The sequence below is a fragment of the Diceros bicornis genome, chromosome 2 (genome assembly GCF_020826845.1).
Source record: "Diceros bicornis minor isolate mBicDic1 chromosome 2, mDicBic1.mat.cur, whole genome shotgun sequence".
NCBI classification, from domain to species: domain Eukaryota; kingdom Metazoa; phylum Chordata; class Mammalia; order Perissodactyla; family Rhinocerotidae; genus Diceros; species Diceros bicornis.
The window spans coordinates 92,852,124-92,876,549 of NC_080741.1; the positions used below are offsets into that span (position 1 = coordinate 92,852,124).

Below are 24,426 nucleotides of genomic sequence, written 5' to 3' on the forward strand. Positions count from 1 at the left end.
CTGGAGCTGCTCAGAGTGTAGTGAGCCCGTCCCTACAGAATGGCTGACTCTTACCAGGCTCACCAGCTGCCAGCACCCTCCCGCCAGCTCCTCACAGAGCAGTCAGCAAGAGGAGGTTGCTGTTTTGTCATTTATCCAGTATTTCGTGTTCGCCTGTTGGTTACGAGGCCCTGGGACACAGAGGCGCTTGCTAAATGCTCAACAGTAAAAGGTACAAGTGTTTCCTTAGTACTTAGAACATCTGATCCTCAAAACAGCCCTACCAGGGAGGAACTATTATGCCCTTTCCACAGAGGAGGAAAGTCAAAATCAGGGAGCCCTAAATCATAAAACCTAGAGACCCAATGTGATTCATTAGCTGAGCTCATTAGTGTGGGAGCGACACAATTCCTGACTTCCCACTTTCAGCCCAGCACTTTCCAAGTCAAAGGCTCCCTTGAGGTTGGTTTGGGACAGCCATTCCACAAACTGAGGGGATCTGTTTGTCTGAGAGGATGCTTTGGCAATCTCTTGGCGAAGGCTCCAAGAGATGAAACACTCAAGAATCAAATTCCAAGTTAGAAAGCCCATTCCCTACTAGGGAAGATGTGGCTTCTTTTAGAATGAAGAGGAAACCAACTGAAAGACTACCAGCAGAGAAGAGTTGGGTTTTTTTAAATCACACATTTCCCAGAAATGTCATAAAGTCAAATTGCACTTTCCCACATTTTATTAGTCAAGGCATAAGTATCCCTCTTCTCCTCGGCATGAGGAGCAGATACAGTTCCCACTCAAAGCTAAAAAACTGGGGATTTTGCTAAGCAGGGGGAAGACACGGCTTTGTCAGGCTTTCTGAAATCCTGCAAAGCACTCAAAAAACACTCCTGCTCTCCTACCATCAACACCCAGAGAATCCCAGATGTGAGCCCGCTGCTGGAGAGAAGCCACAGAGGAAGCTGGCTAGCTCAGGGCCAGAGGCTTGGCTGGGCTAAGAAACAATCCACATGAAATCATCTGTGACTAGAGCATTTGAAGTGGAACAAAGGAGTCACTCCTAGCTCATGTCGACGTTAACTGCTGAACATTACAGATAGAAAAGGACAGTCTGCCTCAAGAAACGGCAGCAAGACTCTGACAATTCATTCCCAAAGCTTCTGTGCACACACAAAAGGGCTGTGTGCCAGGTCATGCTGGCATCGAGGCAGTACCTGGGGCCGAGCATTGGCCACGTCCAAGTCGTGCAAGGTCACGTCCTGGATGATTTCCTTCTTCTTGTGCACATCCCCCTTTGGCAAGGGGACATACTCTTCAGCTTCAAGGTCGAATTCTGTGGCGTAGGTATCACACCTGCCCTGCCTCTGCAAAAAGAGAGAAACCTGAGTGCCTGGTAAGTTTTCACGGCCAAGTCCCCAAATGGCAGAGTGCTAAGTGAGATAAAGGTCTTAGTTCCCAACTGCGGGCCTGACAGCCTACCTAACAAACTCCAAATATGCCCCATTCCCCTGCTGCCAAGAGAAGTAAGCTATCTGCTCACCACTGGGCTCCAAAAACCCAGCTGGAAAACACCTGATACTTTCTCCAAGAATCTTTTTCCTCCTCTCTTTTAACTGTATGCAATTCCCGATAAAGGGCAAATCCAGTAGATTAACTGGAGACGGAGGGAGCTGTTCAGACTCTTTTGTAGGTGGGTGATTTATTGTCTGATATGAAGTATTATGCTCATCCATTAAACAGTAAGGAACACTGTACAGGACACTTAAAATCAGATATAAAAAGAATGCCAACTAAGGGAGCATTCCTTTCCACATGCATATATCTTGGGAAGAAAATACCAAAGAGATAAAAGGAAGATTAAATACACTGCACATTTCAATTTGAAAATGACTACAGTTATTTTGCTTTCTCACCCTGTACTCCCCCTTTAAACAGGTTTTAGTATTTTTCTAACAGACTGTCTGTTTTAATCACGAGAAGGTTAAAGAATAAAGATAAAGGGAAAGCAAACTTTATTAAACACAAGAGGCAACTGCTGATCTTCCATCAGCATTGCACCAGACACCAGCCCCCCTCCCTGCACACCCTGGACCCTTGAGGAAAGCAGCTTCCTTGTCACCCAGATGTCCTCATGGCAAACAAATCATGGCATTACCTTCACGGCCCCGCTGTTGGCTTCAATGTAAATCACATCTCCAGCCTCTACTCGCTCTTTCTGCAAACTTTCAAAAATGCTGGGGTCCAGCTTAAAAAAATAAACAAAAAAATGTGAATCAAAGAACCATAATACATATTATTTATTTCTGACATACTGTAAGGTGCCTTTCCATAAGAGATTTGAGGTAGCTAATGACTGTATGGAGAGTGTGTGTGTGTTTGTGTATTAGGATGTGTGAGACTGGCTTTGGGGGACTACGTGTCCCAGAGAGAAAGCAGGAGTGAGCATATGTGCCTGTCTGTGTGACAGGCACGGGAGGGACACAAATGGAGACCTATTCTGCTCCTTCCTTTTCCTGCTGAGGTTGCAAACTGGCAAATATGGCCCTGACTGCTTTTAGGTGGGGCCCACACTGTCCACGAGACCACAGGCCCTAATACCTCCTCTTGAGATTGCTACCCCTGTTTCAATCCTTTGCTCTCCTCACCTCGGGTAGGGATAGAACTTTCCGCAACTGAAGCACCTGCCAGAACTTGCTTATTCTTTGTGGCTGGCATCCGTGGGCCTATGACTTTGGCAAGGCTCTCTGAGCCTCAGTTTCCTCAGATACATAATAGCACCCAGGTGTGATCATAGACGTGTAAAATTCAAAGGGAAACATAAACCAGGCTCCTTCCCAAGCCTTCTGATTCAAACCCCAGTATTTGCTCCCTTGGACCTGCCTGCTCATATCTCCAGGAAAGGGAAGTAGCACATTTTGGGAACTGTTGCTTTTCTCCAAACCATCCAGACTCAGGCTACCCTTGGCGATCAATATTCTAGGACAGCATCCTTTGTAAGGAGTCAGTATTCACAAATAAGTTTCTCTCAGTTAAACGTCAAGGAGAGCTGCGTTAGGTAATGTGAAAAAACCCTGGACTTTGTCTCAAACAATACTAAAGAGTGAAAACCCAGGACTCAGTGAAAGAAGCCAGACACAAAAGAACACATACTGTATGATCATTTACAAAAAATGCTCAGAAAAGGCAAATATGTAGAAACAGAAAGTTGATTAGAGGTTGCCAGGGGCCATGGGTAGGAATGGGGGGCTACTGTAAAAGAGCATGAGGTTTCTTTTGGGGCAATGAAAATGTTCTAAAATTGAATTGTGGTGATGGTTGTACAACTCTGTAAATAGATTAAAATTCCTTGAGCTGTACACTTAAAACGGGTGAATTTTACTTACAATTATATCTCAATGAAGCTGTTACAAACAGTAACCACAGGAACAAACCCGGGGCTCTGTCTCACTGGCCGGTGGACCGACGGCCTCCTGAAGCACTGCTGTAAGCACGAGGGACAATGGTTGGCAGGCCCCTAACGCAGGGCCTGAGAGAGGGAAGTACTCGACAATGATGGTAAGTATGCTATTCTCCTTCATGCTCAAATATCCTCCAAGTATTTGAACTCCATAGGTCCAAATATCTTATATACATGCTCAAAGTAGCTAGAAGTATCCATTTTGGAAGAAAAAAATTCACCTTCTCCCTTATGTCATTTTCTTAAAGTAACCGTGCAAAGCAGCCATATGGATAGCCGAAATTTAAACTGCCTGCTTATTTTATCTATCCTACATTGGAGAGTACATGTATACATATATACACACACACATATATATATAGAATATATATCTTCTTTTTTTTTGCCTCAAGCATTTTTACATCAGTTACTTTCCCAAATGAACTGACTGAAGATGTAATTACTGGAAAAGTGGCAGATCCTACTAAGAAATCTAATTAATACAGAATGGGAGAGACGAGGGGGAGGTTTAAAAGAGATATTTGCAGAGGAAAACTCCTGAGATGGGAACTTTGTCAGGAAAAAGAAAAATAGCCCTTTGAAGAAGTGACATTTTTATGATCTCTATAAAGCAGTGACCAAGAAAGCACCTTACAGAATCAAAGAACCATAAAATTGCAGAGGGGAGCAAAGATGGAGACATTATATGGTCACTTTATCACAATTTATACATGAGAAAATGGGGGCCCAGAAAGCTCAACTGACTTCCAAAGGTCACACAGCAAGTTGGGGGGCAGACAACACAATGGTTAGGAATAAGAAAGTCTGCTCTGCCACTTCACCGGCTGTGTGATCCCAGGATCACTGCTTTACCTCTTTAGGAGCCTCAGTTCCTTTGTCTGTAAAATGAAGGAAATTACACACATACACATATATAAAGTTATAAAGGACAAGAAATGAAATACCTGTTGAAGCACCTAGCCTAGGGCCTGGCACATACAATAAATGAGAGCTATGATGCCAATGTTATTTATTTACAATAATAAGGCAAAACCTACAATCCAGATCACCCATTTCTCTATAACTGCAGGCTCTCATGGTAACATCAACAGCCACCACTTCTCAGGTAACTAGGTGCCACACCAAAAGCTACAACTTTGGCCCTGGTAATAACTCTGTGAGCTAGGCAATTATTACTCCTACTTAATAGATAAAGAAACCACTGCTCAGAGATTAAGTCACTTGCTGAAGCCCACACTGCTGTCAGCAGCAGAGCCAGGATTTCCTTTTCGACTTTGTCTGACTCCAAAATCCATGCTCTTCCCCCAGGTGCGTCTGCTGCCCGCAACCTAAAGGTTTACAGGACAGGTGTCTGAGGAGGCTCATCCAGGGCCATCCACAGTGCCACCACTGTGGCTCTCCACAAAGCCGTGGCCTGCGCAGAACCAACCATGAAGCCCCCATGGGCTTCTAGGCCCTGACACATAAAAGAAACTGTGATCAGGATTCTGCGTCTGGCCCCTTGGGAAGTTCATCTGTCATTCGTCATTCAGCTCGTACCAGATTACTCAATGCTACTTCTTTCTGTGAGTATGGGCACTGAGAACTGAAACATTAATGCCCAGGTTCAGAGAGACACCCAGGGCCTTTGACACATAATCATAATATGGGATACAGGACGGCAGGAGGTAGACTCCACTAGCCACACAGCTCATGTTTTAACACGCACAATTTTCTAGGAATAAGAAAGAAAAGTAAGAGCTATCTTTACTGAGTCCTCCAGTGGACTAGCCCTCTACCAGGTACTGCCTCATACACGTAACATCCTCAAATGGCCCTGTGACGTATCATCACCCACAGTCCACAGAGGAGGAAACTGGGACACAGAGAGTTTACCCCACCTGCCCAAGGCCACAAAGCACTGAGAGATTCTGAGGCAGGAGAAAAGAGCCCACAAACATGTACTCACTTTCAACTGTTTGGTTCCTTTGGCTGTTTTGAGTCCTATGATCACGTGGCTAATGGTTTTGCCATACCCCCCCATGGGGTTTTCTGTCTCACACGGTGTTAGCTCTGTGACTTCACCTTCATAAACCTCCTTGGTCTCCTTTATCCGCAGTCCTGGAAGAGATGACAGATGAGCCCTGGAGAGAAGGAGAATTCTCCCTCGCACATCCTCTCTCTCACTCCTTAACAGCCTTTTTAGCCACAAAAGTTCCACGTCACAAGAACTGACAAGTCAATCTTACTAATACGTACATTCAAGGGGGTCATCCTGGGTATAAAAGCACTACAAACACAAACGCGTGCTGGAGGAGCTGTTCAGAATGCAGAAAAACAATTTTATTTCAACTTTTCAAAGGGACTTCCAAGGTTCAAATCTAGAACTGGGCAGACAAGCTATAATTCTCAAAACTGCTTCCAACATCTGCTACACCTCCAAGGGGGTGAATTAGCTTTAGCCTCTACTCCGGCCTTTGAACCCAAACATTCAACTCCACTAGAGCAGCAACTACATGTGCCCTTGTTTCCTACATGTTTGACTCTCAACAAAAAATTTTAAAACCAATGGAATAACTCACTATACCCCTCTGACGCCATCAGGCCTGAGCAAGGTATAACATGCAGAGGTCCACGCCAGCAGCAGCTGATACTCGACCCTGCCAGGTGTTCTGGGCCTCTAGTTGCTCCTCACTGTACACCCCAAGAAGAAATACCTGGTTGACATTCACTATTTGCAGTGGGTTGTTCTATAAGTTTTCCAAGGCCACAATTAACTTCCAAAGCAAACCGCCCTCCCATAATAAAGCATTTACAGTTTTTAGACTAGAATATTGTAAATGAAGGCAAATGTCTCTCCTCGTTCTAACATCACCCACATTAGCTGTTCGATAAATGCTCATTGTTAAATTAATTTTTAGAACATGACCTCCGTGCCTTTATATACAAAGTTTTTGTTGCCTGAAGCACCCTTCCCTCCTCCTTGGCCTCGCCAACTCCTTGTAGACTTTCAGTTCAAAACTCATCCCCGCTAGAAAGCTTCCCTGACACACACTTCTTTCTCATGTTCCAGATCACTCCCACGGCAACCTGTGCCTCCCACTGCTATGGCACCCGCACACAGGACTGACCACTCCTCCACTAGACTGTCAATACCTGGGCTGAGGGCCTAGCAGGTCACAGGCACACGTGAATGGATGAATCAAGGAAGTCACTTACGGGTGAGGGAGTGTCATCAGGCAGACCATCCAATACCCAAGAAATCTGCCTGCAGATACTTCTACACCTTCTGTATAAAGCCCGAGATCTCTAAGGAGGTTTCCACAACGTGATGCAATAGCCCACATCACCGTAACACCCCTAATCTCAGCACTAACACCCAGGCCTAGTCTGGATCACTACAGTATAATGTTAGAACCAAGACAGCCATTAACCTGGGGAAGGAAGGAAGGATGGTGACTGAGGGTGGACTCAAAGTGTACTTGGAGTATTGGCAATATTCTTTTTTTTAATTAGGTGCTGGTTTCATGGGTTTTCAATTTATGATAATCCACCAACCTACATATTTATGTTCTGTGCACTTTTCTGTATGTATGCACAAAATTACTAAGTCATTTTAAAAAGAAACATTTAAGTTAATAATACTAGTGGGACCTGGTAAAGGAGAACACTGCTCTAAATCTCTGCTGGAGACTAGTCATGGTTCTCAACCTGAGAATCACCTGGTGGGCTTCTACAACTCCTGATGCCCTAGTACCATCAGATCATTTGCCCCCAAATCTCAGGGACTGACTGGGACCCTGCCAACATTATTAGTTTACACCTCCCCAGATGATCCCAATGTACAGCCACAGCTGAGAACCACTCATCGAAAGAATGACTGAAGAACTCTGTTCTACTTCTGATGGCAGGAAGCCCTGATACGGTTTGGGTGTCCTCACCATCAAGCCACCTCTGTGCTGATATGGAAATATCCCTATGGCACAAAGAAACACTGCCAATGGTGTCAGACACTCTCAGTCACTTCCCACTTTTAAATGTGGGCATTATCTCATCATTCGGTCGGCTGCCTTCTTTCCCCAGAAGCCGAATCAGGACAAAGACTCTTTCAGATATTAAAGTTACGGAAAAGTTTTACTCTACCTTCATTCAATCTGATAGCCTACAAATGGAAGTTTTGGAATGGCCCCAAAAGAGAGGCTACATTTCATTTTTGCCTTACCAAATTCTTAGCTACTTAACATCAAGACAAAAATTTTCCAAACAACATGAATGTTTCAGAAGATTAGGACAAACTTGGAAAATTCTGTACCTTTAAAATGAATTTTGAATTTTTTTAATCAAAACTTTTATATCTCACAGAGATAAATTCCTTCAAATGGAATGCTTCCCTATATTCACTGTTAGACGACTGTGACATGAAATTCCTTGAGTTGGGGAGGAAAGGCAGTCCCGTCTCTCACTAGGTCCCACATTTGTTTAGAGGTTGCTCTGTGCTGACAAGCAGTCAGGGGATGTGGCTGACGGACAATGAAACCGGCTGTTCGCCAGGAGAGGGGGCTGAGCTGGCGCTATCTCTGGCAACGACAACACAAATGACACAGGTTTCATCTGCTGGCTCAGGTTTCTAAATCCCTGACAAGGACCTTCATCACATCAAGGAAATAGCACAGACTCCTTGCTTTTTATTTCTGGTCAGCTTACCGCTTCCTCCCCACCCCCTCTGCCAACTTCACAGGAATTCAAAGGCAGAGGAAGATGGGCAGCATTCCTTTTTGAAGACAGTCAATGGCCTGCCTTTTTATTCTGTGGCAGCATCAAGAAATTTCTCTTCACCTTGCTGCCATCAAAAGAATTCCACTGCCCCCCTCCCTCAAAAATGGTGAATCACACAGCAGATGCCTAGGAAACTTATCTCTATTTTTTTCAAATTTTAAAGCATTTAAGTTACCTTTAAGCAACCTAAACAAATGCACTCATGTAAAGGTCAGATTTGTCAGATTTTATCAATGTCAGAAAAATATTTCTTTCTTTTTTTTTTTTTTTGTGAGGAAGATCAGCCCTGACCTACCATCCATGCTCATCCTCCTCTTTTTGCTGAGGAGGACCAGCTCTGAGCTAACATCTATTGCCAATCCTCCTCCTTTTTTTTCCCCAAAGCCCCAATAGATAGTTGTATGTCACAGCTGCACATCCTTCTAGTTGCTGTATATGGGACACGGCCTCAGCATGGCCAGAGAAGCAGTGCGTCAGTGCGCGCCCGGGATCCGAACCCGGGCCACCAGTAGCGGAGCGCGCGCACTTAACCACTAAGCCACGGGGTCGGCCCGAAAAATATTTCTTAAATAAATAAAAATACATTTTAGAAGTACTCAGATATTTGAACCAGTTGTAACATCTTACTTTTTATCTCAGTAGTTAATGAGTTAAATAAAATCTTTGGTGCATGTTCATTAAATTTAAAAAAAGTATTTAGAAAGATTTTAAACCCTGAAGAGGGTCCTGTGAGCCATTTCCACTGTTATTCCAGAAACGATGAAAAGTCCAAGGACGGCACTACATGTAAAAACACAGGCTGAATCTTACAAACATAAAAACGTTGCTAAAGAAGGAAAACACAACACCTAAAGTAGGTTCCATTTAGATAAAGTTTAAAAAGGGCAAAACTAAGCCACACTGCCTGGGGATACACAGAAGGGTGTACAGGGCTATGAGGACCACAGAAGCCACTACCACACAACTCTGGCACTCTGCAAGTACATGTGGGAGAGGTGAGGGGGCTGTGACCAAGGAGAGCATGAGTCCCACAGGTGGTGCTGGCCATGCTCTGTACCTTGAGCTGAGTGGTGACTGCATGAGCATTTACTTTATAATTAATTGTTAAACTATAGGTCTGTTTTACTTACTTTTCTATATGAATGTTATATTTTAGTTTAAAATAGGCACAAAAAAGTCCAATGTTTCACGGTAAAAAACACTTCCAGTAAGAAATATTTTGCAGTTTAAAAAAGTCCATATTCAAAGTAATACAAAACTTAGCCTACAGGCACAGTTCACAATCTCTCTGGTTTAGAACAAGAGTCCTAAACTCCAATGCTTATGTGGACCTGGCAGGGAACACGAAGAAGCAGAGCAAGTCCCATGGAGACTGGAGAGCAAGCCCGCTCTGAAAAGGAGAGCTCCTGCCTAGCTTCAACCTGCTATGTGGGAATGAAAGCTTCTTTCAAGAAGCCAGAAAGAAGGATTTTCTATGACATCTCCCAATTTCTAAATACCAGCAACTAATTCAAAATTTATTTAAAAACACTGTGTAAATCAAACAAAATACGTCTATCAGCCAGACACAGATGGACGCCTATCTTTCATGAGCTAAAGGCTTCTGTTTTCTACCTGCTTCAAAGTCCACTCCCTTCTCTCATTCAGAAAAACTTCACTGAGCACCCACTATGTGCCAGGAACTGGGGTACACAGAAAACACTGCCCACCATATTCACAGCAGACAGTTAATAAAATACCCAATCTGCTCCCTCCCATCTCCAAAAATGGCAAAATCTGGGAATCATCTTCACCTCCTCTTTCAGCCACTACATCTAATCCTTCAGGAAATTCTGTCAGCTCTACCATCCAACTAGAACCAGAACCTAACCAGTTCTCACCACCTCTACCACCACCACCACCCTGGTCCAAGCCACCACATCTCCTGCTCAGACCCCTCTGGTCTCCCTGCTTCTCTCCTCTCTCCCTGATGTCCACATTCCATACCCCAGCCAGAGGGATCCCTGCAAAACTGAAACCACTCTCCAGCTGCCTCTCCTTTCACTTAGCGTAAAATCCAAAGCCCTAACCATGGCCTAAGGCCCTACAGGATCTTACCCTTAAATGAGACTTGAGCATTCTTGAGAAAAGGATTCTGGGCTAGACAAATCCATTCTTTCTTAAACTTTCATAATTTCCTTGAAGTTTCCTAGTAAATTTCCTTCTTAAGAATACTTACCTTGTTCTGACAAGCAAAGGGACTGTACTATGGTACAGGCACTCTGACAAGTGTTCATAACCCATAACTCAGCAAGTATATCTGAGAAACAGACTCCCACATGTACAGAGACACATTAAATACTTTGTAATAGCTTAAAAAGAATAAGCTATTTCTTCAAGTAGGTCTGAGGGAAACTGGGATTCTTCTCAGAGCTAGGCCAACAGAAATAGGGCCAGGAGACTGCCCCAGAAGTCCCAGCTGGCAAGAGGTAAATATTCGGAAGGGCGGCCATTTTCTCCTCACAGCAAATCTTCAGAGCATGGGCTCCAGAATCAGATAGATGTTGATTCAAACTGTATCTCTGCTACTTAGTAGCTGGATCACCACAGGCAAGTTATTTAACTTTCTGAGACTCTACTCCATCAGATGCAGAATGTAGACTGAGAACTTCCTCTTGGGGGAGTGAAAGGCTATACTCAATGTAGGGGCCTGGCACAGAATGAGCACTCAATATGGTGGTTCCAGGCCGACGAGGTTGGCACCACAAGCCTCACAGTTCTGCTAGTCGCCACACGGTTTCCTCTCTCTCTGACAGGCCACAATTCTGGCTCAACCATCAGGACCAGGGGCATTCTGGCAGCATGACACACAATGGTTTTGGCTTAAGTCCAAACCCTTTCCAGTGGACAGTCATCTCTCAAAGTATAATAAGTCTGCCAGGAAAACAGGACCTGTTTTTTAAAAAAATCACTTTATAGCCACTTTTTCTATTTTGTCAGGTAAGGAACCGCAGCCCCATAGCTAGGGCTCACATCTGCTGACTGCTAAAGCACTTCAATTAGAAAAGCTGGGTTTTTGTTTTGTTTGCAAAGATAACACTAATGGTACCAAAAGAAAAATAGTGCAACAAATACAAGTTATAAGGCATTTTCACAATGAAGAGGCTTCCGTGCACTGGGCAAGTGGGAATAGCTCCGCCCACAAACGCGGTACTCACCAATGGCCCTGCGGAAGTTCTCCATCAGCACTTCTGTCTTCTTGATCTCCGCAGAGTAAACTTCACTCCCCACCATCGGGCAGAAAGGGACCTTACTACCCAGCTCCTGGGCAACAGCCAGAGCTAGAGCTGTCTACAGAAAAAACAACGGAAATGCACTTGTTTTACATTCTTGCAAATACAATAATTCATGGGGCCGGCCCGGTGCCGTAGTGGTTAAGTTCGCGTGCTCCGCTTTGGCGGCCCGGTTTCACAGGTTCGGATCCCAGGTGCAGACCTACACACCACTTATCAAGCCATGCTGTGGCGACATCTCATATAAAGTAGAGGAAGATGGGCATGGACATTAGCCCAGGGCCACTCTTCCTCAGCAAAAAGAGGAGGATTAGCAACAGATGCTAGCTCAGGGCTAATCTTCTTCACCAAAAAAAAAAACAATAATTCAGAAACATATGCTATAAAATAAATTACTAACCATAAACAACTGAAAATCTAGTCCTTTTAGTTTTAACATCATTTGGCATATTTTACACAAAAATTTGATGGCTTTTGCGGACGATCGGTTAACAACATAAATGGCATCTTTCATCATCCCTGTAACCACAACAGTTATCATTCATTGAGACTCACCCAGTGCAGGCAAAACTCTAAGTGCTTCACATGACCCTGCCACTCACCCTTGAGGTACACACTACCACTCTCCCTGTTCTACAAGTGAGGAAACCGAGACACAGAGAAACAAATAACACAGCCTAGGTACCATAATCAAGGAAATGGCTGAGTGGAGACTTAAACTGTGCCAGCAGAGTTCCAGAGATCGAGTTCCCATCAAAATTAGTGTAATATTCCAAAACTGTTCCCTCAGTAACAAAACAGGGCTCTGACCTAATCACTCAGAACAACACCACTACGTCTTTGAGACTGCTTTCTGTTTTTATAGATACAGGAAGACACTAATCTACAACCCTTCAGAAATCAATAATCAAGGAAAGAACTCCACGATGTTCACTTTATGTTAAGTGGCCCGCAAATAGTGAAGAATGATACACAAGCTAAGAGTCTGAAGCTATGAGCTGGTCTTAAGTTACACTTGAACAAGCCATAGTAAACTACAAATTGATTTTTGGTAAGATAACTACAGTTGGCCGATGCTAAACAGAAGCTGATTTAACAGATGTATGGTTAACTATCAAGTATGAAAAGTCAATGCTTTAAGCTGGTCCAGGACTGGGAAATGCCATGGCCTTTTAATGCCATTTTCACCTTTCCTCAACTTGGAAACAACGGCCTGAGTAAGATAGTTCCCAAGGTGTATGGGCTAAGGAAGGAAAAAGTTTCCTACAGAAAAACAAGGTACATCTCTGAGACAAAGTTTTGTTTATTTGTTTGTTTGTTTTACTGAGGAAAAGTCACCCTGAGCTAACATCTATTGCCAATCTTCCTGTTTTTTGCTTGAGGAAGATTAGCCCTGAGCTAACATCTGTGCCAATCTTCCTCTATTTTGTAGGTGGGACACCGCCTCAGCATGGCTGAGGAGTGGTGTAGGTCTGCACCCAGGATCCAAACCCATGAACCCAGGCCACTAAAGCAGAGCACATCGAACTTAACCACTATGCCACAGGGCCAGCCCCTGAGACAATGCTTTAAAACTGACCCAGTAAAGCTTCCTCTTAGATTTTCTTTTCAATGCCCTTTTGGTGATAGTTTTGAGACAGCAGAATTCACTAGAGAATCGGCATACAGCCAAGCACAGAAAGCACTGGCCTGGGGCACAGAAACTGAATTTTAATCCTGGTTCTGCCAATAATTTTCAGTGTGACCCTGAGCACGTGGCAAATCTCTGGTGCTCGACTTTCTCGTCTGTCATATGAGAGTCATGGGTTAGATCACAGGGAGCAAACTGGTTGCCCAGACTGGTCCTGTTTTGGCCTGCAGTCTCACGTGTGTTTTCAAACTCAATTTGTTCCCCATTTTTGAATGCTGGGAAATTTCACATAGAAACCCAGCTATTTAGCTTCTTTTGAGAAACTAGAAGGTCTGGCCACAGTGGGCTCTCATTACCACGTGGCAGCACCAGGCACGGGCCTCCAGAGCAGCTGCCTGCTTTAGTGAGGGCGTGCTGCTCCGGCCCCCGACAGCCGCGCAGCTCCCTCATGCTTGCATCGAGGCGCTTTACATCCCTGCTGAGTAGGCATGTGAGTTTGCGACCTCGAGGCTGATACCTCAAAAACTGTAATCTCTGGTGTTCTAAGAGTGAAGGAAAAAATCTCTGGAGCACGACAGGACTCAGTGAGACAAGCAGCACTCTAACACCAGGACTCCCTGGGGGAGCCACAGGCTGGCTATGACCCCCTTCTCTCCAAACTCCACCACCTTCCCAGTCATTCCTCTTTCTCATCCAGGTATCACTACAGGCCCCAATTCCCCACCCTCAGTTGCAGACTTCAAAGTTAGTGACCATATCTGACTCAGTGGCATCCCCTCACCTCTACCAAATACAGAAGAGATGATCAATATACTTCCATTAAAATATGATAAATACTTAGTTAAGAAATGCTTCAGATGTGTCTAGTTTCCTCCATTTAAAGGCTCCCAGAAGACTAGTATGTGACATGGCTACTATACGTACTATATATATATATGTACACATACACACACCTACTATATAATACTAGATCACTTGCATGAGATCTCATTGAATCCTCCCAACTGGCCTATGAACTTGATAATCTAGTTTGTACTTTACAGATTTAGAAACTGAAACTCAGAAATTACCAACTCACCCAAAGTCAAACAGTCTGCTGCTCTCAGCAAGCAGCAGAGCCAGGATGCAAACCCCAATCTCCAAGGCATTATTTCTCTGTGCCCACCCCCATGCAAGCAGCAAGGGGCACACAAAAAAGAAGTTGTTGCCAAAAGAAGATTAAAGAAATCTACTCTATTTTCAATCTCATCTGAACATCTCCTTCTTCTAAAACGCAAACACAAAGCTCCATTATTAAGAGTGTGAGGTCCTCAAGAGAGGAACAGCCATATGAACCAGGTACTTGTATCTCTAAAATAAACACCATATTCCTGCCTGGCACTCAGTTAAGTTGCCTCAATTCTGGGGCCCATCAGCACACTATAAAGCAGGAGAGTTACCACATGCCTTCATACATACATCAAAAGGAACTGGACAAACCTATAAGTGCTGAGAACTTCTCATATTCCCTGGGAGAAAAATGGTACAATTTTACAAAAAGAAGACAGACTTATACTTCCGGCAACATGGCACACTAGAGCCAGTAAAAATCCTTCCTGTTATAAAACATCTAGAAATAAATAAAGAAGAAGAAATCCAGAGTAGTAAACTACCATTGCCTTGAAAGTTCAGAGAGTGTTTGACAGATACCAGAAACCCCAGCAAGGTGTAGTGTTAAGACAGAAACCCCTGAATAAAAAGCAGCCTTGAAAGGCCACACATCAGTAGAAAAGGTGGGCCATAAAAAAAAAATCTCCTTGGGGCCGGCCCGGTGGCGCAAGCAGTTAAGTGCGCGCGCTCCGCTGCGGCGGCCCGGGGTTCGCTGGTTCGGATCCCGGGCGCGCACCGACGCACTGCTTGGTAAGTCATGCTGTGGCGGCGTCCCATATAAAGTGGAGGAAGATGGGCACTGATGTTAGCCCAGGGCCGTCTTCCTCAGCAAAAAAAAGAGGAGGATTGGCGGATGTTAGCTCAGGGCTGATCTCCTCACAAAAAAAAAAAAAAAAAAAAAAAAAAAAAAAAATCTCCTTGAGGTACAAGGTATAAATTTGTCAGTCCTATAAGGCAAATGAAACCAGGATCAAAATGAATAGACAACCCACCAGCTGGGAGAAAATATTTGCAAATCATACATCTGACAAGGGGTTAATCTCCATAATATACAAAGAACTCACACAACTGAACAAGAAAAAAGCAAACAACCAATCAAAAAATGGGCAGAGGAAATGAACAGACACTTCTCCAAAGAAGGTATACAGATGGCCAACAGGCATATGAAAAGATGCTCAACATCACTAATCATCACGGAAATGCAAATCAAAACTACACTAAGATACCACCTTACACGGATTAGAAGGGCTATAATCACCAAGACAAAAAACAACAAATGTTGGAGAGGTTGTGGAAAAACGGGAACCCTCATTCACTGCTGGTGGGAATGCAAACTGGTGCAGCCTCTATGGAAAACAGTGTATGGAGATTCCTCAAAAAACTAAAAATAGAAATACCCTATGAGCCAGCTATCCCACTACTGGGAATCTATCCAACGAACCTGAAATCAACAATCCAAAGAAGCTTATGCACGCCTATGTCCATTGCAGCATTATTCACTATAGCCAAGAAGTGGAAGCAACCCAAGTGTCCCTCAAGTGATGACTGGATCAAGAAGATGTGGTATATACATACAATGGAATACTACTCAGCCATAAAAAAGACAAAATCGTCCCATTTGCAACAACATGGATGGACCTGGAGAGTATTATGTTAAGTGAAATAAGCGAGAGAGAGAAAGACAAACACTCATATGATCTCACTCATATGTGGAATATAAACCAACACGGACAGAGAGCACTGTATGGTGGTTACCAGGGGCAAGGGGGTTAGGGGATGGGCACAAGGGGTGAAGGGAGGCATTTATATGGTGACTGACAAACAATAACGTACAACCAAAATTTCACAATGTTATAAACTATTAAGACATCAATAAAAAAAAAATTTGTTGGTCTTATGTTGTCTCTGGGTAGGGAAAAACATCTCCCTAGCATGCTCTCAACCAGATTCAGGACTGGTCTTTACACTACCTGATGGCCAGAAAACCCACACCACAAAATTCACATCAAGTGCCCTGGGCTGGTAGCAAGGCAGGGCCCCTCACGAGTCCTTGTAAGAAGCACTCAGCCCTAATTTGAGCAGTTTAAAGAAACCTCACATATTTGATCAGTTAAACACAAGTTCACAAGCAGACACAGAATACAAAATAAATGAAGAAATTATTTCATGTACAAGGAACAAAAGGCTATCAAAAACAGCCACATTTTGGGCCAGCCCCAGTGGCCTAGTGGCTAAGTTCAGTGTGCTCCACTTTGGTGGCCCGGGTTTGGTTCCTGGGCATGGACATACACCACACATGAATAAGTAGTCATGCGTGACAGTAGGTCACATATAAAATAGAGGAAGATTGGCAACAGATGTTAGCTCAGGGCGAATCTTCCTCAGCAAAAAAAAAAAAGCCAGATTTTGAGGGAATGAAAAAAAAATAGAAATTCAAAGGAGGGTACCTCTTCTTAACAACAACAAAAAAGCAAACTAATATATGTAGAAGAAATGACAGATTTAGAAAATCGTCATTTTGCAAACATCAATATGATGACCAAAAAGGCAATGACCATCAATGAATGCTACAACCGTAGCATAAAAGGATATCCACAGCATCTCAAAGTGTTACTTCACAGATTTCTGATTAATTACAAAGGGAGCCATTACCTTCACAGTGGAACTTGGCATCAGCCTACTGCTGTAATGCAATGGAAGGATACAACATCTCCTGGGCAGTGTTCTGCCAAAGTGCTTAACATTTCATATGGAAACAATGAGACAATCACTGTAGGACACTCTACAAAACAACTGCCCTGAACGCTTCAAAAATGTCAATGTCATAAAAGAAAACAAAACAAAAAAATGCTGGGGAGGGTAATTGTTCTAGATAAAAAGAGACTAAAGAGACATAACAATGAATGCACTGTGTGATCTCTGATTATATTCTGAATTTAAAAATATAAAAAAAAATGAAACAGTCAAAAACTGAAAAAACTTGGAGAAATTTTGATAAAAACTCGACATTAGTTTATACTGTGAGCAACATCAAATTTCTCGGGTGTAATGATGGTATCGTGGTAATGTAGAGGAATATCCTTGCATTTACTTTCAAATAGTTCAGAAATAGAGAAAAATCAAATGTCACAAAATATTTATAATTAGTTATCTATGTGTAGGATATAGAGGGGTTTATCATACTATTCTTTTAACTCTCTTCGTAGGTTTCAAATTATTCAAAATAAAAAAGAGAAAAATATTCAATGGGTTGGATCAAACAGCAGCTTAGTCACAGCTTACAAGACAATCAGACTACCACAGAGGTCTAAAGAAATTACCCAGAACGCAGCAGAGTCAAAAAACAGAAAAGATGAAAAAGAGGCTGAAAGACAAGGCAAAATGAGAAGCTCCAGCCCGGGTTTCCCAGTCTTAGCACTATCGACATTTTGAGCTGGAAAATTCCTTGTTGTAGGGACTGCTCTGTGCATTGCAGGATATTTAGCAGCACCCGTGGCCTCCACCACGAGATGCAGTAGCATTCCCCACCCAACCAAGTTGTGACAACCAAAAACTTCTCTAAACATTGCCAAATGTGCCTTGAAGGGCAAAGTCGTCCCAGGGTGAGAACCTCTGCAGTCAAACCTCATCTAACTGGAGTTCCAGACGGAGAGAACAAAGAGAATAGGGAAAGGCAATATCTGAAGAGATAAACCCTGACAAAGTTTCAGAACTGATTAGAGACATAATACTCAGATTTAGGAAGCACAATTAATATCAAGCAGGATAAATAAAAATAAATTCACTCTTTGACATACCACAGTGAAACACCAAAACCAAAACTACCTCAAAAACATCCAGGAAAAAAAAGACAAAATTCTCAAAATTCGACTTCTCAAAAGTAACAATAGAAGCCAAAACGCAGCAAATATCAGTGAGAGAAATAGCATTGAGACAAAATATCTGTCAACGGAATTATATATCCAACATAACTATCTTTCAAAACACGGGCAACTACAGACCTGACTTTGCCACCAACAAACTTCCAGAAGGAATTTCTAAATGAGGTACTTTAAGGAGAAAAATGGAGGGAGAGTGAGGGTCTAATATGTAAGAAGGAATAGTAAGCAAACAAATGGTAAATACATTGGACAAGTTAATGTTCCCTACAGAGCTCACATTTCTGTGGCACTTCAAAATTTTAAAAAACTTTTTCACAAAGATAGTACTTCTTCCTCTGTTGTAAGACACCAATATAAGATACACCGTCAATTCAATTTTATGATTTCAAAATGATAATTAAAGTCATTATCTTATAACTGACCAGTTTAATAACTGCCTGAAATAGGCAAGGCGTGTGCTACTGCTTCAGAGAGGCTAAGGGACCTGCCTCGAGTCTCGGCAAGTCAGCACCAGAGCTGGAATCTAAAGCCTATTTACAAACACAATCCCAAGTTCCCACTCTCTTGTATCAAGTGGCCCTTTGAAGAAACCGTAGGGCTCAGACTGCAGACACTGGTACATTTCAAGCATCTGGCCAGTCCCCTCACAGATCCCAACAAGCCATCCTGCATCCTCTGCCTAGAAGGCCCTTTTCTGCCCTGCAAAGCCAAATCCTCTCTCACCTCTGTAGGGCTAATGTCAAGTCTCAGCAGCTTTACCAGCCCTCAGCACCACCTCCTGCTCAAATCCCAGCTGCATTTCACATCAGTCAATACCTCGCAGCCTAGTGTTCGTCTGAAGCATTTTGTGCTGTCATGATTTCCTCTCTGCCCTGGGGAGACTATAAGCCCCCTGAAGATAAAAATCAGGTCTCTAATTCTTTTCTTCTTTTTTCTTTTCCATCTCACACACAGCCAGAATAGTGCTGGGTAAAGTTAGCATTTGCAAAAACGCTTGCTGACTGAGTTTCTTTCCCCGTCAAGTTAAGATGTCACTCCCAAGATTTTACGAAGGCCTAGGCCAACAGAAACATACTTCCAAAGCAAAGGAGACTTGAAAGAGATAAAGGACACATTCTAGCGACAATGAGACCCCTCTGAGGACTTCACTCTCTTTTCTCTGGAGGTCAGCCAGGATGACCTGAATTTCAGAAGCATGGATTTTAGACACTCAATTGTATTATTGCACATTAGTTTTAAAAACATAACATATAACCAATTTAGCTAAACAAAGACTAGTTAAGACACGAATTCAATTTGGCTTAGACATTATGATCATTCTCTTGGGTAGATTAAAAAGAAATGAGAGAAAATGAGTACCTTGCCAGTTCCAGGAGGTCCTGCCAACAAGACAGCTCTTCCAGCCATTTTCTTGCTTTTGATTAATTCTACTATCACACCACATGCCTAGATATCACAATGGAAAGAAATAATGAATCAATACTAAAATGTTTCACAGGGGAAAAAGCCCAGTTTCTGGTCCACACAATTCACATACTCATTCAATTAACGCTGAGTGCCAGTACAGTGCAGCACAGTTCTAGGTGCTAGAGACAGTGGAGCGCAGGACAGAAAAGCCTTGTGCTCATGGAGCTCACGTTCGAGTAGAGGAGACAGACAGACACAAAAACACAGTGCAAGATCACTACTATGAAGAAAAAGGGTAACAACAGAGCAAGGGGCCGGGGGCAGAGGTTACTCCAGAAAAAGTGATCTGAGAAGGCATCTTTGATGACATTATATTTGATACGCAAAGCTCCAGGCAGGCGAGGAGTCAGTGTTCCAGGCAAAGGAAACAGCAAATTTGAAATATAGGAATCAGCTTGGCACGTCCAAGAGACAGAAAGGCTGCAGTGATCAAAGTTTAGCAAACAAGGAGAATGGGAAGATGAGGTTCAAGAGACAGGCAGGGGCCAGAACTCAGAACAGGTTCTCACAGTCCAGAGTAAATTTTGGATTTTACTCTACATGTAACGGGAAGCCACTGAAAAGGTCTTAGGCCATGTGTCATGATATAAAGATCCGTTAGGATCCTGATGGCTGCTGCATGGAGAATGGACAATAAGGTATTAACAGGAGCAGAGGTTTTTAGCCTGGGACCTAAAGACTTCAGACTCCAGGGGCCCACACAGCTCCTGTAAGTAGAAATGAAGTCAGAAACAAAATTGTGTGTATATGTCCAGATGTGCATTTTTCCAGGGAAAGGATTCACAGCTTTCATCAGATTCCCACATTAACCCATTAAGGGTTAAGAATCAATGACATACACTACTAGCTGGCCATCAGTTAACTAACCAGAATGCTGCAAAGCAAATGCTGCACGTGAGGTGAAACCTGCAGCAGCATAAGACTCAATGAATGCCTTTCAAATCCTCAGGACGAAATTACCTGATCGTTTGTTGGTGTATTTTAAATACATTCTAACTCTCTGAATATTAAGCCATTTACCACATTTATATATATATATGCTGTGTATATAGAGATATGTGTGTGTATATACACAGATCCCATAAATGGATTACTGATTTTATATATTTTAGACTATTTAACTACACAGGGGTAAGGCTGAGACAGTTACACTTACTGAACACCTGTATCCAAGGACTACATAATACAACGTTTCTTACATTGACTTAACCTACGATATGACTGCCTAAAAGGTGCATTCTCCTTGCCTTAGGGCAGGCCATAGCTCTTCTCTCTGGATGGTATCCACACTGTACCCTACTGATAGGGTTTTGTGAACACATCTTATCTCCTCTAACACCATTCCCCAGTGGAGAAGTACCATGGTCCCACACTTAGATAGCCCTTCAAAAAATGTGGGTTCAAGGAATGCATGTGGATGTGCTATATACCATTTCTGACTCAGCTGGAAATGCACAATGCCCTTAATAGAGCCTAGAAGCTATTCTTCAGATGTTGCATTTCTAAAAAGATAAAAGAACCACTATGGTCTTTCCAAAGAACCCTGTGATATCATAATCCTCAGCAGTGGAACTCCGGGAAACTCAAAAGAGGTAGAAGAGACTTCCCAAACCTTGGCTATGTATTCTTTTTGTGTGTATGTGAGGAAGATCAGCCCTGAGCTAACATCCATGCCAATCCTCCTCTTTTTTTGCTGAGGAAGACCGGCCCTGAGCTAACATCTATTGCCAATCCTCTTTTTTATCCCTTTTTCTCCCCAAAGCCCCAGTAGATAGTTGTATGTCATAGCTGCACATCCTTCTAGTTGCTGTATGTGGGACACGGCCTCAGCATGGCGGGACAAGCGGTGCGTCGGTGCGCGCCCAGGATCCGAACCCAAGCGGCCAGTAGCAGAGCGCGCGCACTTAACCGCTAAGCCACGGGGCCAGCCCCGGCTATGTATTCTTATTCACACACTTGCACCTCTTCCATTTAATCTCCCTCAGTTTAGGCTCCTTCTCTCTAGAGAGATATGTTCAGTGAATTCTAAAATTTAAAAATTATGAACTGAAAGGGCCTTTAAAAGATCACCTAGTCTCTCATTTTTCACACGAGGATATTAAGCACCAGGGAGGCTGCTGATGTGACCAAAGTTATACAAGGACCCAGTAGCTGAGGTGGGATGCCTATTAATTCAATAAATAAATACCAAGCCTCGGTAATGAGTCAGGTTCTGAGTATATAATAACATTACCTGGTCTGTATCCTCAGGAAGCTCATATTCATACAGAGGCAGATAGCATCAGTTAAGAGCATGGATTCTGGAGTCAGATAGACTTGGGTTTAAATCCTTACTCCACCAATTACCAGCTGAGTGACCTGTGACCTACCTACCTAACCTCTGTGAACCACAATTTCCTTATCTGAAAACAGAGTTCCTAATATAGTTAGTGGCACAAATGCCAAGGAGTTTATGGGTAAAGTGTACTAACGTCTGCAACTTGCTTTGAAGAGCAGAAGTGGATTGGTGGATGGATAAATGAGCAGCACCATGGAAAAATGGTGGATGGATATAATAAAGCAATTGAGTAAAATGTTAATTGTAGAATTTAGATACACAGGTAATCACCATATAAGTCTTGAAATTTCAACTATTTTGTATGTCTGAAAAGTGTCATAAGAAAGTGGCGAAGGGACGATTATTAGGGTGGAGGTGAAAAGCAAGACAATGGAGATAAAGCTGCTTAGCACAATGCTTGGCACAAAGCAAGCATTCAACCAGTGTTAGCTATTTGCAGTTAACAGGTCCTCAGTAAGTGGAAGATGGATAAAAAGACATTTCAAAGTCACCCTGACTCTGTCAATATTTCCTTTTTGGAAAGATCATGTTCAAAATGGAAAACAGAGGCTTTTCTTTGGCCCTTTGTATTAGCACAATTAGGCTAGGAGGCAATAGTCTTAACCTCATTATTACTTAATAATGGTTCCTGTGGGTGCTAAGCCATGTCAGAGGCAAGGGGCATGGGTCTGACAGTGCTCAGCAAGCTGAGAGGGTGGCTATAACTATCACAGAGAGAGCACTGATTTGGGAGGCAGAAACACACACGGGTACAAAGCCCAGCATTACCATTACTAAAGTGAGTGGCAAGTGGGTATGTGAAGTGACCTCTCCCACCCTCATTTATTTCATCTGCAAAAAAATACAAAAAGCTTGAATAGTTTTGTGATTATAATGTAGGCGAAAAGGGCCAGCCCCATGGCTTAGCTGTTAAGTGCGCGCCTCCGCTGCTGGGGGCCTAGGGTTCGGATCCCGGTGCGCATCGACACACCGCTTCTCCGGCCATGCTCCGGCCATGCTGAGGCGGTGTCCCACATACAGCAACTCAGAAGGAAGTGCAGCTATGACGTACAACTATCTACTGGGGCCTTGGGGGAAAAAATAAAAATAATAATAATAATGTAGGCGAAAGGACCTGGCATCACTGCCACTTAATAAAACTGGATTTATTTGGTATGAGCCAAAAGAATGCTAGGGGTGTGGGTACAGCAGATTGCTCCTCTCTATAACTCCCACTTCCCTCCTTCAGCTCCCAAGCCGTGGGAACCTAAGTAAGCTTTTTCAGGTTGATCACTTCTCTACTTTAAAACCACCACAGCCTCCCAGTGCGTTCACAAAAATCCAAATTCCTTATCACGGCCGACAAAACCCTGCAGGAACTGACCCCCACCAAAGTATAATAATTATTTTGTTTACTGGCTTAACCGTTTACCGCCTGTCTCTCATCACACTAAAATGTAAGCTCCATGAGAGCCGGGACCTCATCCGTCTTCTTCCCCGCTGTATGCCAGCGTCGCGCGGAGATGGCGGCACGGAGTGGGGGGCTCAATCAAGACCCGTCAATGAGGTGAAGCAACCAGTCAACCGCCCCGCGGGACGTCACTTGTTCTCCTGCGCCCGCCCCTCTCCCAGTGCCAATGCGGCGCCCCCCTGCCGTCCCCCGTAGCCCATTTTCACCGCCCTGATAGAAAACCTCGGCGGGGCATCCCCGCGCCCCTCCCTGCGCCCCCGTCAGCGGCCTCTCGCGGCAGGGCCCTGCTCGGCGCCCCAACTCCCTGGCCGGTCCACCACACCTCGCGCGCGTTCTCCTGGCCCACGAGCCCCGAGGCGGCCTGCTTGGCCAGGCCGCTCTCGTCCAGCCCCAGCCCCTTCACGTGGCTGTGGGACGCGATGCGCTGCGTCTTCGTGGTGCTCTTCACCTCCTCAATTTTCATCTTGCCGATGCCGGAAGCCAAAACCAGCGTGGAAAACCTGGAGCTAGGACCCCACGCTCGGCGCCTGGGTTACCATGCGGCCGTTACTAGGGCGGTTTGTCAAGGCCCGCCTTGGTCGGCACGCCATTGGCGGAAGCGGGAACGCCTCAGCTCCCCATTGGCTCACGGCTGCGCCCATCGCGGCTGCCGGTAGGGCTCCGCCCACCCACTTCCGGCTGTGTGACGGAGTTGGCTTTCCCACAGCCGGCGCTTCCTGCTCTGGCGCGTGGCGCGAGAGCGCAGAGCGGTCGCGCCCGCAGGATGATCAGGGGTTGTGGCGCTGCAGCGAAGTGGGCGCCTGGAGTCCGGCTTTTAATCGTGCCATCCTATCCATTTTTGCATTTGAACGTCATATCCTTCTGCGAAGCTCAAGTTATTACCTCCGTTTTGGAGATAGAGAAACTGAGGTTTAGAGCTTAAGCTTTGACTTTTGCTTACTGAGCTGTTGTCTGACTCCAAGCATTTGCAACTCCCTGCGGAGGCCCAGCTCGGCCAACTGCTCTCACCCTGGCTCCGCTCAGCGTCCGCTGCGGAACTTTGCTTCTGCCTCCG

General features: G+C 44.1%; 1 protein-coding gene across 3 annotated transcripts in view; it reads right to left on the reverse strand.

The window, feature by feature from the left end:
* The window catches only part of RUVBL1 (RuvB like AAA ATPase 1), a 40,338-nt gene extending 16,426 nt beyond the window's left edge, over positions 1-23,912 (reverse strand). Inside the window, exons 1-6 of one of the 3 annotated variants that reach the window (XM_058566923.1) lie at positions 23,695-23,912; positions 19,477-19,563; positions 11,383-11,515; positions 5,379-5,530; positions 2,129-2,218; positions 1,188-1,337 (exon numbers count right to left, since the gene is read on the reverse strand). In XM_058566923.1, coding sequence (XP_058422906.1) covers positions 1,188-1,337; positions 2,129-2,218; positions 5,379-5,530; positions 11,383-11,515; positions 19,477-19,563; positions 23,695-23,835 — 753 coding nt within the window. In that variant the 5' untranslated portion in view covers positions 23,836-23,912. The remainder of the gene's footprint in view (positions 1-1,187; positions 1,338-2,128; positions 2,219-5,378; positions 5,531-11,382; positions 11,516-19,476; positions 19,564-23,694) is intronic. The other 2 variants (XM_058566939.1, XM_058566932.1) reach the window with 2 other exon arrangements.
* Between the last annotated feature and the right edge of the window lie 514 nt (positions 23,913-24,426).